Source organism: Strix aluco, chromosome 1, assembly GCF_031877795.1.
Source record: "Strix aluco isolate bStrAlu1 chromosome 1, bStrAlu1.hap1, whole genome shotgun sequence".
Classification (NCBI taxonomy): Eukaryota; Metazoa; Chordata; class Aves; order Strigiformes; family Strigidae; genus Strix; species Strix aluco.
This window is the reverse complement of record NC_133931.1, coordinates 95,901,846-95,915,680: the sequence shown is the minus strand read 5'-3', so window position 1 is coordinate 95,915,680 and position 13,835 is coordinate 95,901,846. Positions and strand designations below refer to the sequence as shown.

At 39.2% G+C, this 13,835-nt stretch overlaps 1 protein-coding gene across 6 annotated transcripts in view; it reads left to right on the top strand.

Moving 5' to 3' along the window:
• Positions 1 to 3,010: 3,010 nt before the first annotated feature.
• Positions 3,011 to 13,835, top strand: part of SLC35B3 (solute carrier family 35 member B3) — a 29,367-nt gene continuing 18,542 nt past the window's right edge. The window contains exons 1-6 of one of the 6 annotated variants that reach the window (XM_074828158.1): positions 3,011 to 3,128; positions 3,618 to 3,664; positions 7,722 to 8,000; positions 9,028 to 9,149; positions 11,049 to 11,203; positions 12,732 to 12,839. In XM_074828158.1, the coding sequence (XP_074684259.1) occupies positions 7,800 to 8,000; positions 9,028 to 9,149; positions 11,049 to 11,203; positions 12,732 to 12,839 (586 nt within the window). In that variant the 5' untranslated portion in view covers positions 3,011 to 3,128; positions 3,618 to 3,664; positions 7,722 to 7,799. Of the gene's footprint in view, positions 3,129 to 3,181; positions 3,237 to 3,614; positions 3,976 to 7,721; positions 8,001 to 9,027; positions 9,150 to 11,048; positions 11,204 to 12,731; positions 12,840 to 13,835 lie in introns of those variants that run through there. The other 5 variants (XM_074828143.1, XM_074828128.1, XM_074828149.1 and 2 more) reach the window with 5 other exon arrangements.

Sequence of the window (13,835 nt, the reverse complement as noted above, 5' to 3'; positions counted from 1 at the left end):
GACAGCCAAAATGCACTTTCATCTAACCAAAATACTTACTTTTGCATAACACTTAGTTGTCTTCAATGCAAACCCCAAAGCAAATTTCACAGAAAAATAAGAGGCTTAGCTTGTAATTCCCCAACATTTTTGGTAAAGACAATAACCAGTAAATTACATGGTTTAGCTGTATTAAGACTCAAAAACTGCATCCTCATTTGCATATATCATGTTTTAGTCAACATAGCAGATTTTAGATTTATTTATACAAAGCTAAAAAACACACAGCTCCAAGAGGTGCGTTCAAGCTTTTGAAAGTGGTATTAATTTGCCTTTCATGATGAAATATAACAAAAAACCCTCATCGTTTTGCTCCATTAACCTCATTTATCAGCCAGGTGAAAATATTTGTGGATACTTGTGTCACTAATGGTATACCTATGTGCATGTTTCATGGGGAAACATACCTGTATTGCGTAATTTTTGCACACGTGGGAAATACTTCTTACTCCTTTAAATTCTTAATAGGAACACATGCAAGGAACACAAACAAGAAATTGCTCTGATTAATTCCCAACCTACTGTATAGGGCACGAGTACAGGCATACCATTTTACAGTTGAAAACTTAGAAATGCTCATATTCAAAGAGCTGGAAAACAATCTAGGCTAGACAACAAAGACAACAAAACTTAATATGTAGCTGGCATTTCTAAGTTAGATTGTAGCGAACAAAAGTTTTTGTCAGTAAAACTACAGCCAACAGCATTGTTGTGTATTTTCACTTATGTATTTCAGAAGAAAGACATAGGATTAAGTTTGTGCACATTTTCCCTACTGGTACCTTTAGTTGGTCAAGGAGTACAGCCAGGCAGCATGAGAACTTTGAGATCTTTAATACTTCCACTGCCTCTGCTTGTGATGTACAATATCTATTTCCCGGATAAACAGAGAAGTTAAGTCCCCAGAGTCTGAATCCAGTACCTTTCATAAGCCCTAACTTCATTTTTAAAAACGATAAAAGAAAATGTAATTTGCTTTCCAGCTTTACCAGTAATCCATACGTGTTCATATTGCAGACTGCAAAAACATCTGTGAGATCAATAATAAACATCCTACTCGTCGTTCATTCTTCTGCTTTATTTAAAGAGAACATTCCCCAGCATACATGCCGCTCTACATTTTCTCCAGTTTGAATGATGGAATACATATAATAGAAATAGAAAAATGCATTGCAAATGGCAAAAATGCATGTGCTTTACCAACAGGTGGGAGACCTTCCAAGGCAAAAATCAAGTAGTCTAAAAGAAAAAGTTAAAATAAGACAGCAACAAGACTGCAAAGTCTCAGATATTAGGGAACATCAGAATCACATTTGCCACTTTCTCTCCTCAACATTCTTCCTACACAAGCCCCATGCCCCCAGGTTCCTCGTTGCAGTTACAGGTTAGTCAATCCCATTTAGTGGTATGGTTTGACTTTTCCTCCTACCTACCTGCTCCCACTGAGTCATTCATGCACACTATACTCCAAATCTTGACTCCTATGTATTTTAATTTGCCTTCCAACTTCACAAAGTTGGGAGCTTTGCGATCCCTCTTGATACCCATTTCCCACCTAGTGGTAGCTGGAAAAAAATAACATTGCGGACAAATGATCACTTCACCTAGATCTGTAATAGTAAAATTCATTACGAACAACATATTTAGAGAATTTACTTACAGGAAACTAGAAAATCCCAGCCGACCATGTGCAAGCTTGGATTCATTGACTTGAGTTATTGGGGTCGCTACTTCTATCATGGAGATGGCAAAAAGCTTCATCCCTATTGTTGCAAAACCCACAATTGTTTGCTAAATGTGAAATCCCTCAACCCAGATCAAGGAAACACAAACCAAGGAGCACTGGAACCTCTCAAGAAGATAGGTTCAAAATTATTACTATGTTTTTAAAGTCAAGCTCATACTTTCTTTTTGGTGTTTGTCACTTAATAAATATCCTTAAAAATATGATTTTAAATACTGGTGCACTTGTTGCTACTATCTGTAATACATACTGATTTACTATGGTAGCACTGGAAAAGGTAAAAGCAGACTTTTAAAACACTGCAAACATAAAAGCTCAAATTTCCCAATCACTACAGGACAACAGATATTTATGTATAATGTTAAATACGCCTGCACATTGTTACTAGAAACATAGCGTTTCCATTTTATAGCCTGATATGATTAATAACTAGATTTTATGTATTTTGAAGTTATATCTAATTCACATATTTTCAAAAAAATGCCTTTAGCTACTTTTCTTGCAGAGGTTTTTACCTGGCTCCTTTGGCCGTTATGTTTTCTATGCATTTTCCTGCTATTGCTGTCATTTACCTTTTTGCTAGTCATTATTAAATATTTTTATTATTTTCTTCCTGCAGTCTCCCATGGGAAGATGACCACAAGGCCTCCCTGTAGGGCCAAAGGGACGTTTCGATTTTTCACGAAGGCAGCAGCTTCACGTGGGTGATACACCACTCACATTGAAACTGCAGATTACTACCCAAAGCTTGGAACAAAACTTGCCAGGGATTCCAAACTACTTCGATTACCACCGTGGCACAAGACACAACCGCGTTCCCCAGAGGCCGCCCCTCACCAAACACCCCCCGGGCGGGCAGCTCACACCCGCGGGGGGAGCCAGGCGGGTGAGACGCCCCTCAGCGGAGGGACCCTGGCTCCTGCCGCCCGGGACAGCTTCCCCACACCGGGAGACCGGCACCCCGCTTATTTCCCGGCGGGGCAGAGCGCGTAGCGGAGCGGCACCTCGAACGCCCCGGCCCCGGCCCCGGCCCCGTGAGCAGAGCCTCCACCGCCGCTGTGGGCGGTTCCTAACGCAGAGGCCCCGCCCCCAGCGAGGGGGGAGGTGGCAGCTGGAGGGCGCCGCTACCCACCCGTCTCAGGCCGAGTAGCGGAACGCCGAGCGAGTGACGCTCTTTCGATGCGCTCGACGCTCGCGCCGACCCCTGGCATCCCCACCGCCACTTCCGGCGGCGCGCGAGGCGGGAGGGAGCGGACCGGGCGCAGTGGCGGTTGGCGGAGGAGGACGGTTGGCCGCGGCCGCCGCGCCCCTCCTCTCCCGCGCCTCCGCCGCCGCCGCCACACAGGTACGGGGGCGGGGCCGCTCCTCCCCCACGCACCGGGGGCGAGTGGGGTGGAGGCGGGGTTGCTTCCTGGGGAGCGTCACCCGGCAACAGGGGGCCATGGGCGCCGCGGTGAGGAGCGCGGGGGCCGGGGCCGGGGCCGGGGCCGGCGGCGGCTGCTTCTGAGTGGCGGGAGGGTTTTGGCTGGCCCGAGGAGGCGGTGTCCCGTGGCGCTGGGCCCTCGGGGCCCGTGAGCAGCGAGACGTTCCCTCCCCCGGGGGAGGGGTGAGGAATGGCGGCCTGTGGCGGCTCAAGAGCCTCTGTCCCAGCCCTGCCCGGGGCAGCTGGCAGGTGCTCGGGCAAAGCCACGTCTGTCCCGGCCTCGGGGCGTGGCGTGGGTCGGCCCCCGGCTGCTCGGCTGGCAGAGGGCTGGGTGCAGGCGAGGAGGCGGGAAGGAAGCTTCAGGGATCCTGCCGGTCCCTGTCCCCCTTCCTTCTTTTGTCTCCGGAGCAGGAGCCAGGTACCACCAAGCAAAGGATCTGCCCCGGTTTCCGACAGATGTACGTTTGCGAGCCTGTAACCCGGAGCATCCCTCTTTACGGTGCCAGCTGCTGTCCTGCCACCAAGCATTTGGAATTGGCTCCAAAGGAGATGGATCTTGGCCAGGGCCAGCGTGGAATTTGCCTTGCGTGGCTCATGCGAGCAGTTTTTCTGCGAGTGCTGAGATGCTAGTTTCTGCCATACTGATGTCTTTAAAGGGTGTAAAATAGACAGGGTTAAATAAAAAAGCCCTAGCTCCTTCATAATGTTTTTTCCATGCTTGGTAGAAGTCATTAACTACTTGGAGGCCAAAGAAATTTTGCTTTTCTAGGCACTTGTTCATTTGCATCTTTTTCATGTAATAATCTATTTTACTTGTGTGCTAGGTTAAAATATTGCTCTATGTGGTACTCTTTCTCAAAGGGGAAGGAACAAAAAGTCTGAGCCAAAGAATGTGTTGTTTACATTTTTACACACAGGAGAAAAAAAAGGAGGGAAATATGCTATTTTACACACATCAGGACAGTTGTTAAGCCACTTGACTCTTCATAAAACAGTTTTTTGCTGCATGTTTGTTCAAAAGGTGAATCAGTTGCTTGAGGGATTTTGGTGAGAGGAGGATGAATAGCATTTTTGATACTTAGAAAAATGACAGTTTGAGAAGTCACAGGGGACTTCAGAAGAGTTCTGTTACTGTTGGTAGTGAAGTTACTTGGTGGAGAGTGTTTGAAATGGATACATACATTTGCAGTTTCTTCAGTTGTTAAATAATGTTCCTTGAAATGTTTCTTGAACATGGTAATTTTTTTGTTTCCTTTAGAACATAATAGAGAAAAAACAATTACTGTGCATTGTCTTCTTACGGATGGCCTTGGGTGTGACTAGAGCTATCAGTGTTGTTTCTTACTACTTTAGTGGTAGACGCAGTAATCTGCAAGAAATTAAATGGACAGATTGTAAAAACTGATGGTGTTCCTGAGGAAATATTTTGAATACAAATAGTTGAAAATCAGAAAAATTGTGTTAATTGTGATGTGGGTTAATGCCAGTAGGCAGCTAAGCACTACACAGCCACTTGCTCACTTTCTCCCCACTCCCAGAGGGATGGGGAAGTGGAAAGGAAGAGTAAAAGCAAGAAGACTTATGGGTTGAGATAAAACTTGTTTAAGAAGTGGAGGAAAGGTGGAAAGAGACAGAAAACAAAACAGATGATGTAAAGGCAATCACTCCTCCCACAGCAGACCGATGCCCAGCCAGATCCTCAGCAAAAGATGGGTAACCTCCTTAAACCCCCTCCTCTCACTTACTGTTGCTGAGCATGACACCTTATAGTGTGGAATATCTCCGGTTAGTTCTGGTCATCTATCTAGTTGTGCCCTTTCCCAATCCTCTTGCACACTCCCCAGTCTTCACTGGGGCAGGGGCGGAGGGAGAGGGAGAAACAGAAAAGGCCTTGATGCTGTGCAGGCTCTGCTGAGCAATAGCTGAAATGTTAGTCTGTTATCAGCATTGTTTTGGTCACAAATCTGAAACACAGCACCACTCAAGCTGCGATGAAGAAAATTAACTCCATCCCAGCCAGACCTAACACATAAATACACTTGCTACTGTTTCTTCTTCCCTCTACTTCTGCTTCTTCTGATCCTAACACAGGTATTACAAAAATAATATCCAAATTAGTGGCCAAAGTGGAAAATGTAGGTACAAAACTATGCATTATACAATTTACTCCATTTTTGGAATCTTGAAGCGCACATGATAATACATGGCTGTGCCTTCTGCTGGCATATATCATTCTCTGTGTTTCAGTTTAGGTGAAAAATGAGGCTCAGATTACTTCTGCAGCTCTTGTTGCTGTTGAGAAAGCATGATGTTAACAAATGTTGTGTGCCTGTCAAGAGGAAGTGTACACTGGACAGGAAAGATCTGAACAGGCACCAATTAAAATACAAGTTCAGTTAAGATGTCAGCAATGGGTAGATTTCTAAATACATTGTCTTTCCTTCATGGTGATTTGCTCCTTGGGCTTGAATTTGGGAGTCCTAACTTTGCGTGCAGCTCTTCTGGGGAGAGTAGTAATTCATATCCTGGTTTAGTGAAAAAGTAAGGGTCACCAAGTATCTTCTACAGGCACACCTACTCGGCTTTCCATAGTGATGGAATGCTATAAACAGGTCTAAAGGGGACTGCACTGTCATCACGCCTAATCTTAACAGCTCTGCGTAATTGCTTTCATAAACTTCACCTTAAAACCAGTTCAGTTGTTCGTTCCTTCTTTTTTTAGGCTTCTCTAGAATACAGATAGCCTAGGAATGAAAAGGTAGTTTCTAGTAAAGTTTGTTCAGGATCACTTCATGCCCATTTGCTCTTATTCTGCTGTCCTTAAAATTAGAATTATTTTTCCTCCTTAGTGGTAATACATTTTCTTGAAAGCAAGTCTCTTTTCATCAGGTTTTGCTAGGCTTTACAAGTTACAATTTCATATTATTTTGGTTCATAATATAGGCAATCTGTGCTACCATCCTGATAATGTTTTTTTGAAGTTGTTCTTTGAAACCATCTTTGAGGGTGATCAGACCTCTATATGATATTGTACATGAAAGATCACTAGTGCCTCGTTGCACGACGTTGATACTTTTCTGGTTTTACTGAAAAGAGTCTACTTAAACTTTTGCTTTTTGGGCTTTTTATGGCCACCTCATTTTGGGATTAACTGACAATCCGCAAGGGTAAGCTTTCTACCTCTCACTTTTGGTTTTCAACTGTAGAGCTCTGAATTTAAACACAAATGGTTATTATAGTCCCTAAACTCCTGTTATAGTCCCCAAGCTATTCTTTCAGAACTTTAATAGGAAGAATCTTGTTCCAACCTGATAGTAGGTTGTATCAAAAAAGGAAACATAACCATATTGCAAGATTTATACTAATCCTTAATTTTTCAGCTAAACTTGTAATTTCTTGTATAATAAATTAGCAACGTTCATGCAGATTACATTTACTATATTTATTGCATGATCTAGCTTTTATATACTAGCACATTTTCCATTTAAAAACGGTGAGAAAAGCATTTTTAACACATGAGTGATGAGTAGAAGTATTTTTGGGCTGGGGAAAACAAACCTCTAAATAGTTGAGACATGTTAATTACTGACTGCTTGCTGAATTAGATGCTGACCTACACTTAAAAATCTTGGGACAGCTGACTGACCAGTGTGTTTATCTTGAGGCTGAAAAGAAAAAATAAGAAAAAATAAAATAAAATCCTCAAACATCATACTCTGTGCTGAGCTGGAGAAAATAATTATTTGCCTTTCAATCTATTAAGCAGCTAAATTCCTTTTCCAGGCTTCAGTTACCCAATTTTGTTTTCTATTACATGTGGAAATGGCTGCATGTGGTTAATGCTAAAGGGATTGCTGTACCGTAGACCTCATCAGATAACCAGTCTTAATTTCTGAGGCTGGCTTCTCTCTGGCTTCTTGCGTCTATCTTCATGTTCTTTCCCCTCAGAAGTGTGTGAGAAATAGTGAATAACTGAGAATGAGGGAATAACTTATTCCAGTTCAACCCTTGTAACTAGTCATAGGCTCAAATTTGTAGTTTTTCGCAAGGCTTCCCATGTAGTGGACTAGTCTGGTATGTTTTGATGTGAAAATGAAGTAGACAGAACCGCAGTGCTTCAATACGAGTTCTTTCAATTGTGATTTGATCATGGGGATCACTTCTCTCCCAAGCAGTCACTGCTGTGAGTACTGGCATAAAAGGGCTAGTCTGAGCTACAATGGAGCTGAAGCTGGTTTTCTATTGCTGGTGTTTTAGGGGGGGTGGGTGTGTTTGCTTTGTAGAGCATAGGAATACTACCTCCCATGTGAAGCAAAACCGCTGTCATAAAGTGTTGTTGGCATCTAATATTAACTGGTGTTAACATTGGACATCAGAAAAGATAAATAAAATTTGTGAACATAGCAATCCAACAAAACTCTTAAACCTCTATATTATTCATATAAATGCCATATTCATTTACTGTTGTTGGACGGCTGTACGTTATGTTTTACCTGACTTTAGCATTTCTTTCAGCTTTCAGACAGAGGACACACAGAAAGAGAAGAGCAGAAAGAAGATAACAGTAGCACCGAATGCAGCGAACTAGGAATCATGGATCTGAAATTCACTTCATCAAGAAAATACATTTCCATCAGTGTACCTTCCAAATCTCAAACTATGTCTCCTCATATCAAATCAGTAGATGATGTTGTAGTTCTTGGCATGAATCTCAGCAGATTTAACAAACCTACTCAATTTTTCATCTGTGTTTCTGGAGTTTTTATGTTTTATCTAATCTATGGATATTTACAGGTAAATGCTATGAGCTTGTGTCTTAGGCCAATTCTTTCTACCTCTTTTCTTTTTCAACAGCATAATAATATAGTATGTATTTTAATATGTATAGATGTTTAAAATAGATATTGATTTCAAGGTCAAGCTTTCTGAATTCAACAGCAATAAGTAATTCTATAATGTAAGATTCCATCATAGTTCATGTGCCTACAGGATTTGGTTCAGTTGGATTTTCATAACTTGATCTTTTACTTCTGTGTGCAAGATACACCTTTCAATATTGTTTTGAATGTGTATTTTTTAAGTGTGATTTCATAGTCTTCTGCATCCAAGTAAACTGTAGAACCACACAGACTGACATCTAAGTCTTCATTGGTGTTGAAACCTTTAGATCCCCTTGAGTTCCATGAGTGCCATACAGTAATAGTAGTCTGTTGTTCTCTCTGCTCTCCCTTCAGGACAGAGCTGAAATATGTACTATAGTTGGTTGTTAAGCAGAAGCATAACGTTTATGTTGTTTCAGTTAAACATTCCTCTTCCTGCTAACCTTTTTCATGTTGAGCAGATACACTTCTGTTCCTTTTTAAATTTTAGGTTTAGTGAGTCTTCTCAATAAAGCAGTGATTTAAGAAGTTGATAATTAAAAAATCACCATGTTTCCAATGCTGTTTTCAAAAACAGCTGAGAAATTTGTTAAAATAAAGTTACTTCCAAAGAGTTAGACAAAGTTATCATTAATTGAAAGCAGAATCTCAAAAAAGAAAATACTAGGTAGCCGTTTGTTTATGTAACTGACACATCTACATAATTCTTCATGCAGTGCACATGGATTTACACCAGCAGTAAATTTTCTCATTGCATTTTGGAGAACCTAAATTGTCTTTTTCAATGCTTTGCAAGTTACATATGGCAGGTAAATTCTAGTTAATAACCAGCAGCTGCAAAGGCTAGATTTGCATGTACATGAAGAAAAAAAATCTTGATTTTGTTTTGATTTAACATTTTGGTGTATGTATATGACGTTGGTGGGTTTTTGTTTTTATAGGAATTGATATTTTCAGTGGAAGGTTTTAAACCTTTTGGTTGGTACCTCACTTTAGTGCAATTTGGATTTTATTCCATTTTTGGACTAATAGAATTACAGTTGATTCAGGACAAAAGGAGAAGGTATGTCTTTTTCCAAGCATTTTAACCACTGTCCATCAAATTACAAGCATTTGATATTTATGGTAAATTTAACTTCTGTTGTTTGAATGTGAATACTGTGAGGCATTGATAGCAGTTCCGTAGTTAAACTAATGTGAATTTACTGGACAATGTTAGAAAATGTTTTATAAGCACACGCTTAGATTTCAGACCTGTAAGTGATCTTGTTGATTCTACTGTCACTTTGTCCCACTTACAGAGCATATTCTGTCCTCATATTCTGTCCTTAAGGTAGCTGATTCATGTATGTATTGCTTGGGATTATCACATCTAGAATAGGGCCAACTGCACTTCACAGCACTTGAAGTCATCTGTCACATCATCACATCAGGAATACCTTTTCCTCAAACCTTGGCACCTCCTCACCAAGAGGTTCCTCTAACATGCTGTGCATCTTGGAGAGTGTCTGAGATCTGCTCTTTGTTTCCATGCGGCTGTGTAGGTTTGCTTCAAAGGATGTGCTTAGGCTTTACATTTTTTATTTAAGATAGCACTTATAACAACCTGCCACAAAATTACTCTGTGTTTTCACTGCAGTTGACCAAGGAGATTCTTGCTGTCTTGAATCCTATGGAGATGGGATAGTTTGATCTGATTCAGGGTGGCCATTCCATGGCTTCCTGCCCAACTACAGCCTCTGCAAACTATGTTGAGGCCCTCTGGAAGCTTGGATAGAGGCTGTCATGGTGTACATGAATTTTAAAATTGCTTTAAAGCATTGTATCCTAGTTGAGCATAACTAATTTTCCTTACTGTAGTCAACCTTGGCTGATTTTGTATATACTGATTTTAGGTAATAGAATTCTTTTATAGCCAAACAACGTAACTTTGATGAATTATTCTCTTTATTTTAAACACCGACAGCTTATATTTCAAGTTACCTGACTTTTTGAGATGCATCAGGTAATATTGCGTAGTTATCTTTTGGGTGTTCTGGAACTAGTATTTATATTTTGATTACCAAATAGTTGCTAATGCTTACAGAGCATGACCCTGTAAGTTATGTTGGAAATGTAGATCTTGAATATATTTTACATTTTATTTTCTATAACCTAGATAGACATCATGTTGTTGACATTAAAAAATCTATTTCCTTATTTTTATGCAGAATTCTCTGTTTCTTAAACTTTAAATTTTTCTTGTATGCCTACATCACATAATGAGTTATGGATAAGACAGGGTTGCAGCAAGACATCTCCTTATCTTGTTTACTGTGGCTCTGAGGATGCATAAAAAATAGCTGAACATGTGCACAACAATAACTGTAAAAAAATCACTTCACAAAGTGAGCGCAGCAATTGCTAAAAATTACTGTTGGATCATCTGTTGTCAGGTGGTAATTTCATCAAATTGCAAACAATATCTCAAAATGTTCAATGTGCCCCTCTGTTCGTGATATCTGAATCACTTCTCTCTTAGTCTGCTGAGTTTTATAAAATGGTACTTTTTTCAACTTCATTCTAAAAATGTCAATGTTCATGTTGACCATGACAGGACTATGATTCAGGATATCTTGGTATATCAACCTTCTGGTTCTTTTGACAAATAACCTGAAGCCTTTGTCTTGATTGTTCTGTAAATAATATATCTTCTCAGAAGGAGGTTAAAGAAGTACTGTTTGAATACTTCGTGAGCCATGAAGTTTTTATTGTCTTGTATTTGAATGCTGTTTATTAGCAGTAATTGAAAGAAATGAAATTTGAAATCATGTGCATTTTTAAATTTCTGTTGCAGAACGAAATTCAGTGAGAAAGATGGTCGAATTGTATATATAAGCATATTCCTTTATCTGAATTTTCCAGGCTAAATCACCTCTAGATGAGTCTGTAATACCAAGATTCATATGTTTTTATTTTGTAGAATTCCTGGCAAAACCTACATGATAATAGCGTTTTTAACAGTGGGAACTATGGGTTTGTCAAATACCTCTTTAGGATATCTGAATTACCCTACTCAAGTCATCTTCAAGTGCTGTAAGCTGATTCCAGTTATGATAGGCGGGGTTTTGATACAAGGTAAGTGTTGGCCTTGCCATTAGATGATTTTTTTGTTGTTTCTTTGGGAAGCATTCATGTATGGAATCCTTTACTTTGTAAATTCCGCTGAGGCTCTCAGAGAGGGACAGGTAGCATGTTTCCTATAGGAGGAAAAAAATTAATTTCTGAAGCATCTTCTCAGAAAGTGTATAAATACAATTAGATGAACAGAAAATGTGGGGGAAGGTTTTTTTGCCAGGTCACTTGCAAAACTTCATTTTTATGCAGGATTTCTTAATTTTTAAGTAGTATAACTTTGTTTTCTAAACCAAATCACTTCATAAATGAAACATTTTCAATACTGAAATGGAAAACTTGAGGTGGGGGAGGGGAAGTCCAGCCATGATTTGTGAAGAAATCCTCTTCTTGTTTGAAAAGCTTGATTCCTAAATTCGTACTTAAAATTCCTAAATTTTGATTAAGTGTTTAATCAGAAATACACCTGACTTACATGTCTTTGGCTAGTCCTAAAGTCATAGTTCATATTCCAAGAACAGAAAAATGGATCTAGAGAACAACAGATAAAGACTATAGTTATGTGAATAAACATGCTTCAGTATTTCTAGATTTAGAAGACTTAAGTATATTATAAAAGTTTCTATTTGTTCAATACACAAATGTTCATTAGTCAGTAAAGCTCTGCATGAGCAAGTGTTATGGAACAGAATCTAGAATGATATATTTCTATTTCTGTAGTTAATTCTGGCCTTCTAGTTGCAATAGAAAGCTGAACTTTCAGAGGAGGTTGCAAGTTTGCATATGCACATGCACGCACATTTTTTACCTTTAATTAGGAGTCATATCATTTTAATGCAGAAAGACTGGTATTTACTTAAAGCTTTGTGAAACTACATGTTGTAGTATCATATTCAGAAGCTGTGATTTTATTTTTTTACTATTATTTTTAGAAATTTTCAGTTAAAATTTTCAGTTTGAAAAATGTTCCCCTGGAAGCTTACATTTGAAAGTACAGCTTCTGGGCAAGGTATGTGTTGTTTCAAGCAAGATACACTAACTCCTGCCTTTTCATTTCCCTACGCTCTTTTTCCACCCCCCTCCACATCCTATCTCTCCCAAACTAAAAGGCAATGTAGGATTCTAGAGGTACCCAAATCAGCTGTTAGTGTTTGGGAATGACCTCTCTTAACCAGTAAAGGCAGCCAAAATGTCTTGCGTGAGGGAAAAATCTTAAGAAAACATCTAAGCTGTCATGAAGTTGCTGAGATGGTGCTTTGTCAGGGAGGATGTGCTTTATGTCATTAGGAGTAAAACTAAAACTGATCACAAGAATCAGGTATTATCTGTTAAGATCCTCATCCGTGTTAGGAATTGCTATTGTAGAAGAAACTAATTCCAGTCATGAAAGCCGGAGCATTAAGTCTTCTGTTTAAGTAAAAGAATGACATTGGAACAGTTTTTTCTTTGCCTTCTGGTCTGCTGAACAGGATAAACATGAAATTCTGAGAGTGCTAACAGTCCATTCATGTTGTTTGTATTGCTTTTGTAGGAAAACGTTATAATATTGCAGATGTGTCTGCTGCCCTATGTATGAGTCTTGGATTAATATGGTTTACTTTAGCCGACAGCACAGTCGCTCCAAACTTCAACTTGACAGGTAAAGATATATTATATTTTAGAGTTTAACAAAATGCTTGTTTTTTTCCTGCAAGTGAGTGTTCCATAGAAGTTCTGAGAGTTCTTGGTGGAGTGCATACAGAAAACGCAGGTTTCATTGTAGCTTTGCAGTAGCAGAGCTGTATCTGTGGCAGAAGAGACCTTTATTCTGTTAGTTTTTAGGTTCTTATAATTGCTGAAAATTCCACCCTTTAGGTTGAAATGTCTCATGCTTGTTCTCAAGAAATACTTCCCAGTAGGTATGTTAAAATAAGTATGATAAAATTCAGTTTGACCATTTTAAAACTTCAAAAGATTAGTTGTCTTTTCTAGCTAAACCTTTAAGTCTTTTTCCATTTCAGAACCATTTACTTTATATTTATTGACGGTCTCACTCAGATTTTCTGTAGTTCTTAGTTGGAGTGCCCATGTTCTAACTTTTCTATACTGTGTAAAATCAGAAGCAAAGATAAGATTTTAACCTGCTTGGCTTTAAAAACTTAGTTGAATTTCTTTCTCAAATGACAAGGGAGAATTGATTATTCATAAAATCCATGTTATTTACCTGGCCGGTGTTTGGATTAATACTGAACCTTGAAAAACTTTTGAATATTCAACTTCCAGTGTATTCTTCTTTTGAAATTCTGAGGTGAGTTACAACAGCTGTTATGACAGACGTTCACTGTGAAACCTTTATTTCTTAATAGTAGAGGCACTGATTTAGAAGTTTTTTCTTAAAAATAATCATAAATTCTCAGTTTTAAGGAAAAGACTTTTTGTCCTTACAAAATATTATTTCATCAAGTGTTAGTAATGATCAGTTTGTGATGTTGTCTAAACTGTATATATCTTTTGCCTTTCTTGTAAATTAGTTCTCATGCCTTTTAATGTAATTTTAGTGCTACTGGTAGTGGAAGAAATTACAAAAATCTGTGCATTACATAACCTGATATGCATTTAATGTGTTTGTGTGGTGTAACTGCGTGGCTACTTGAAA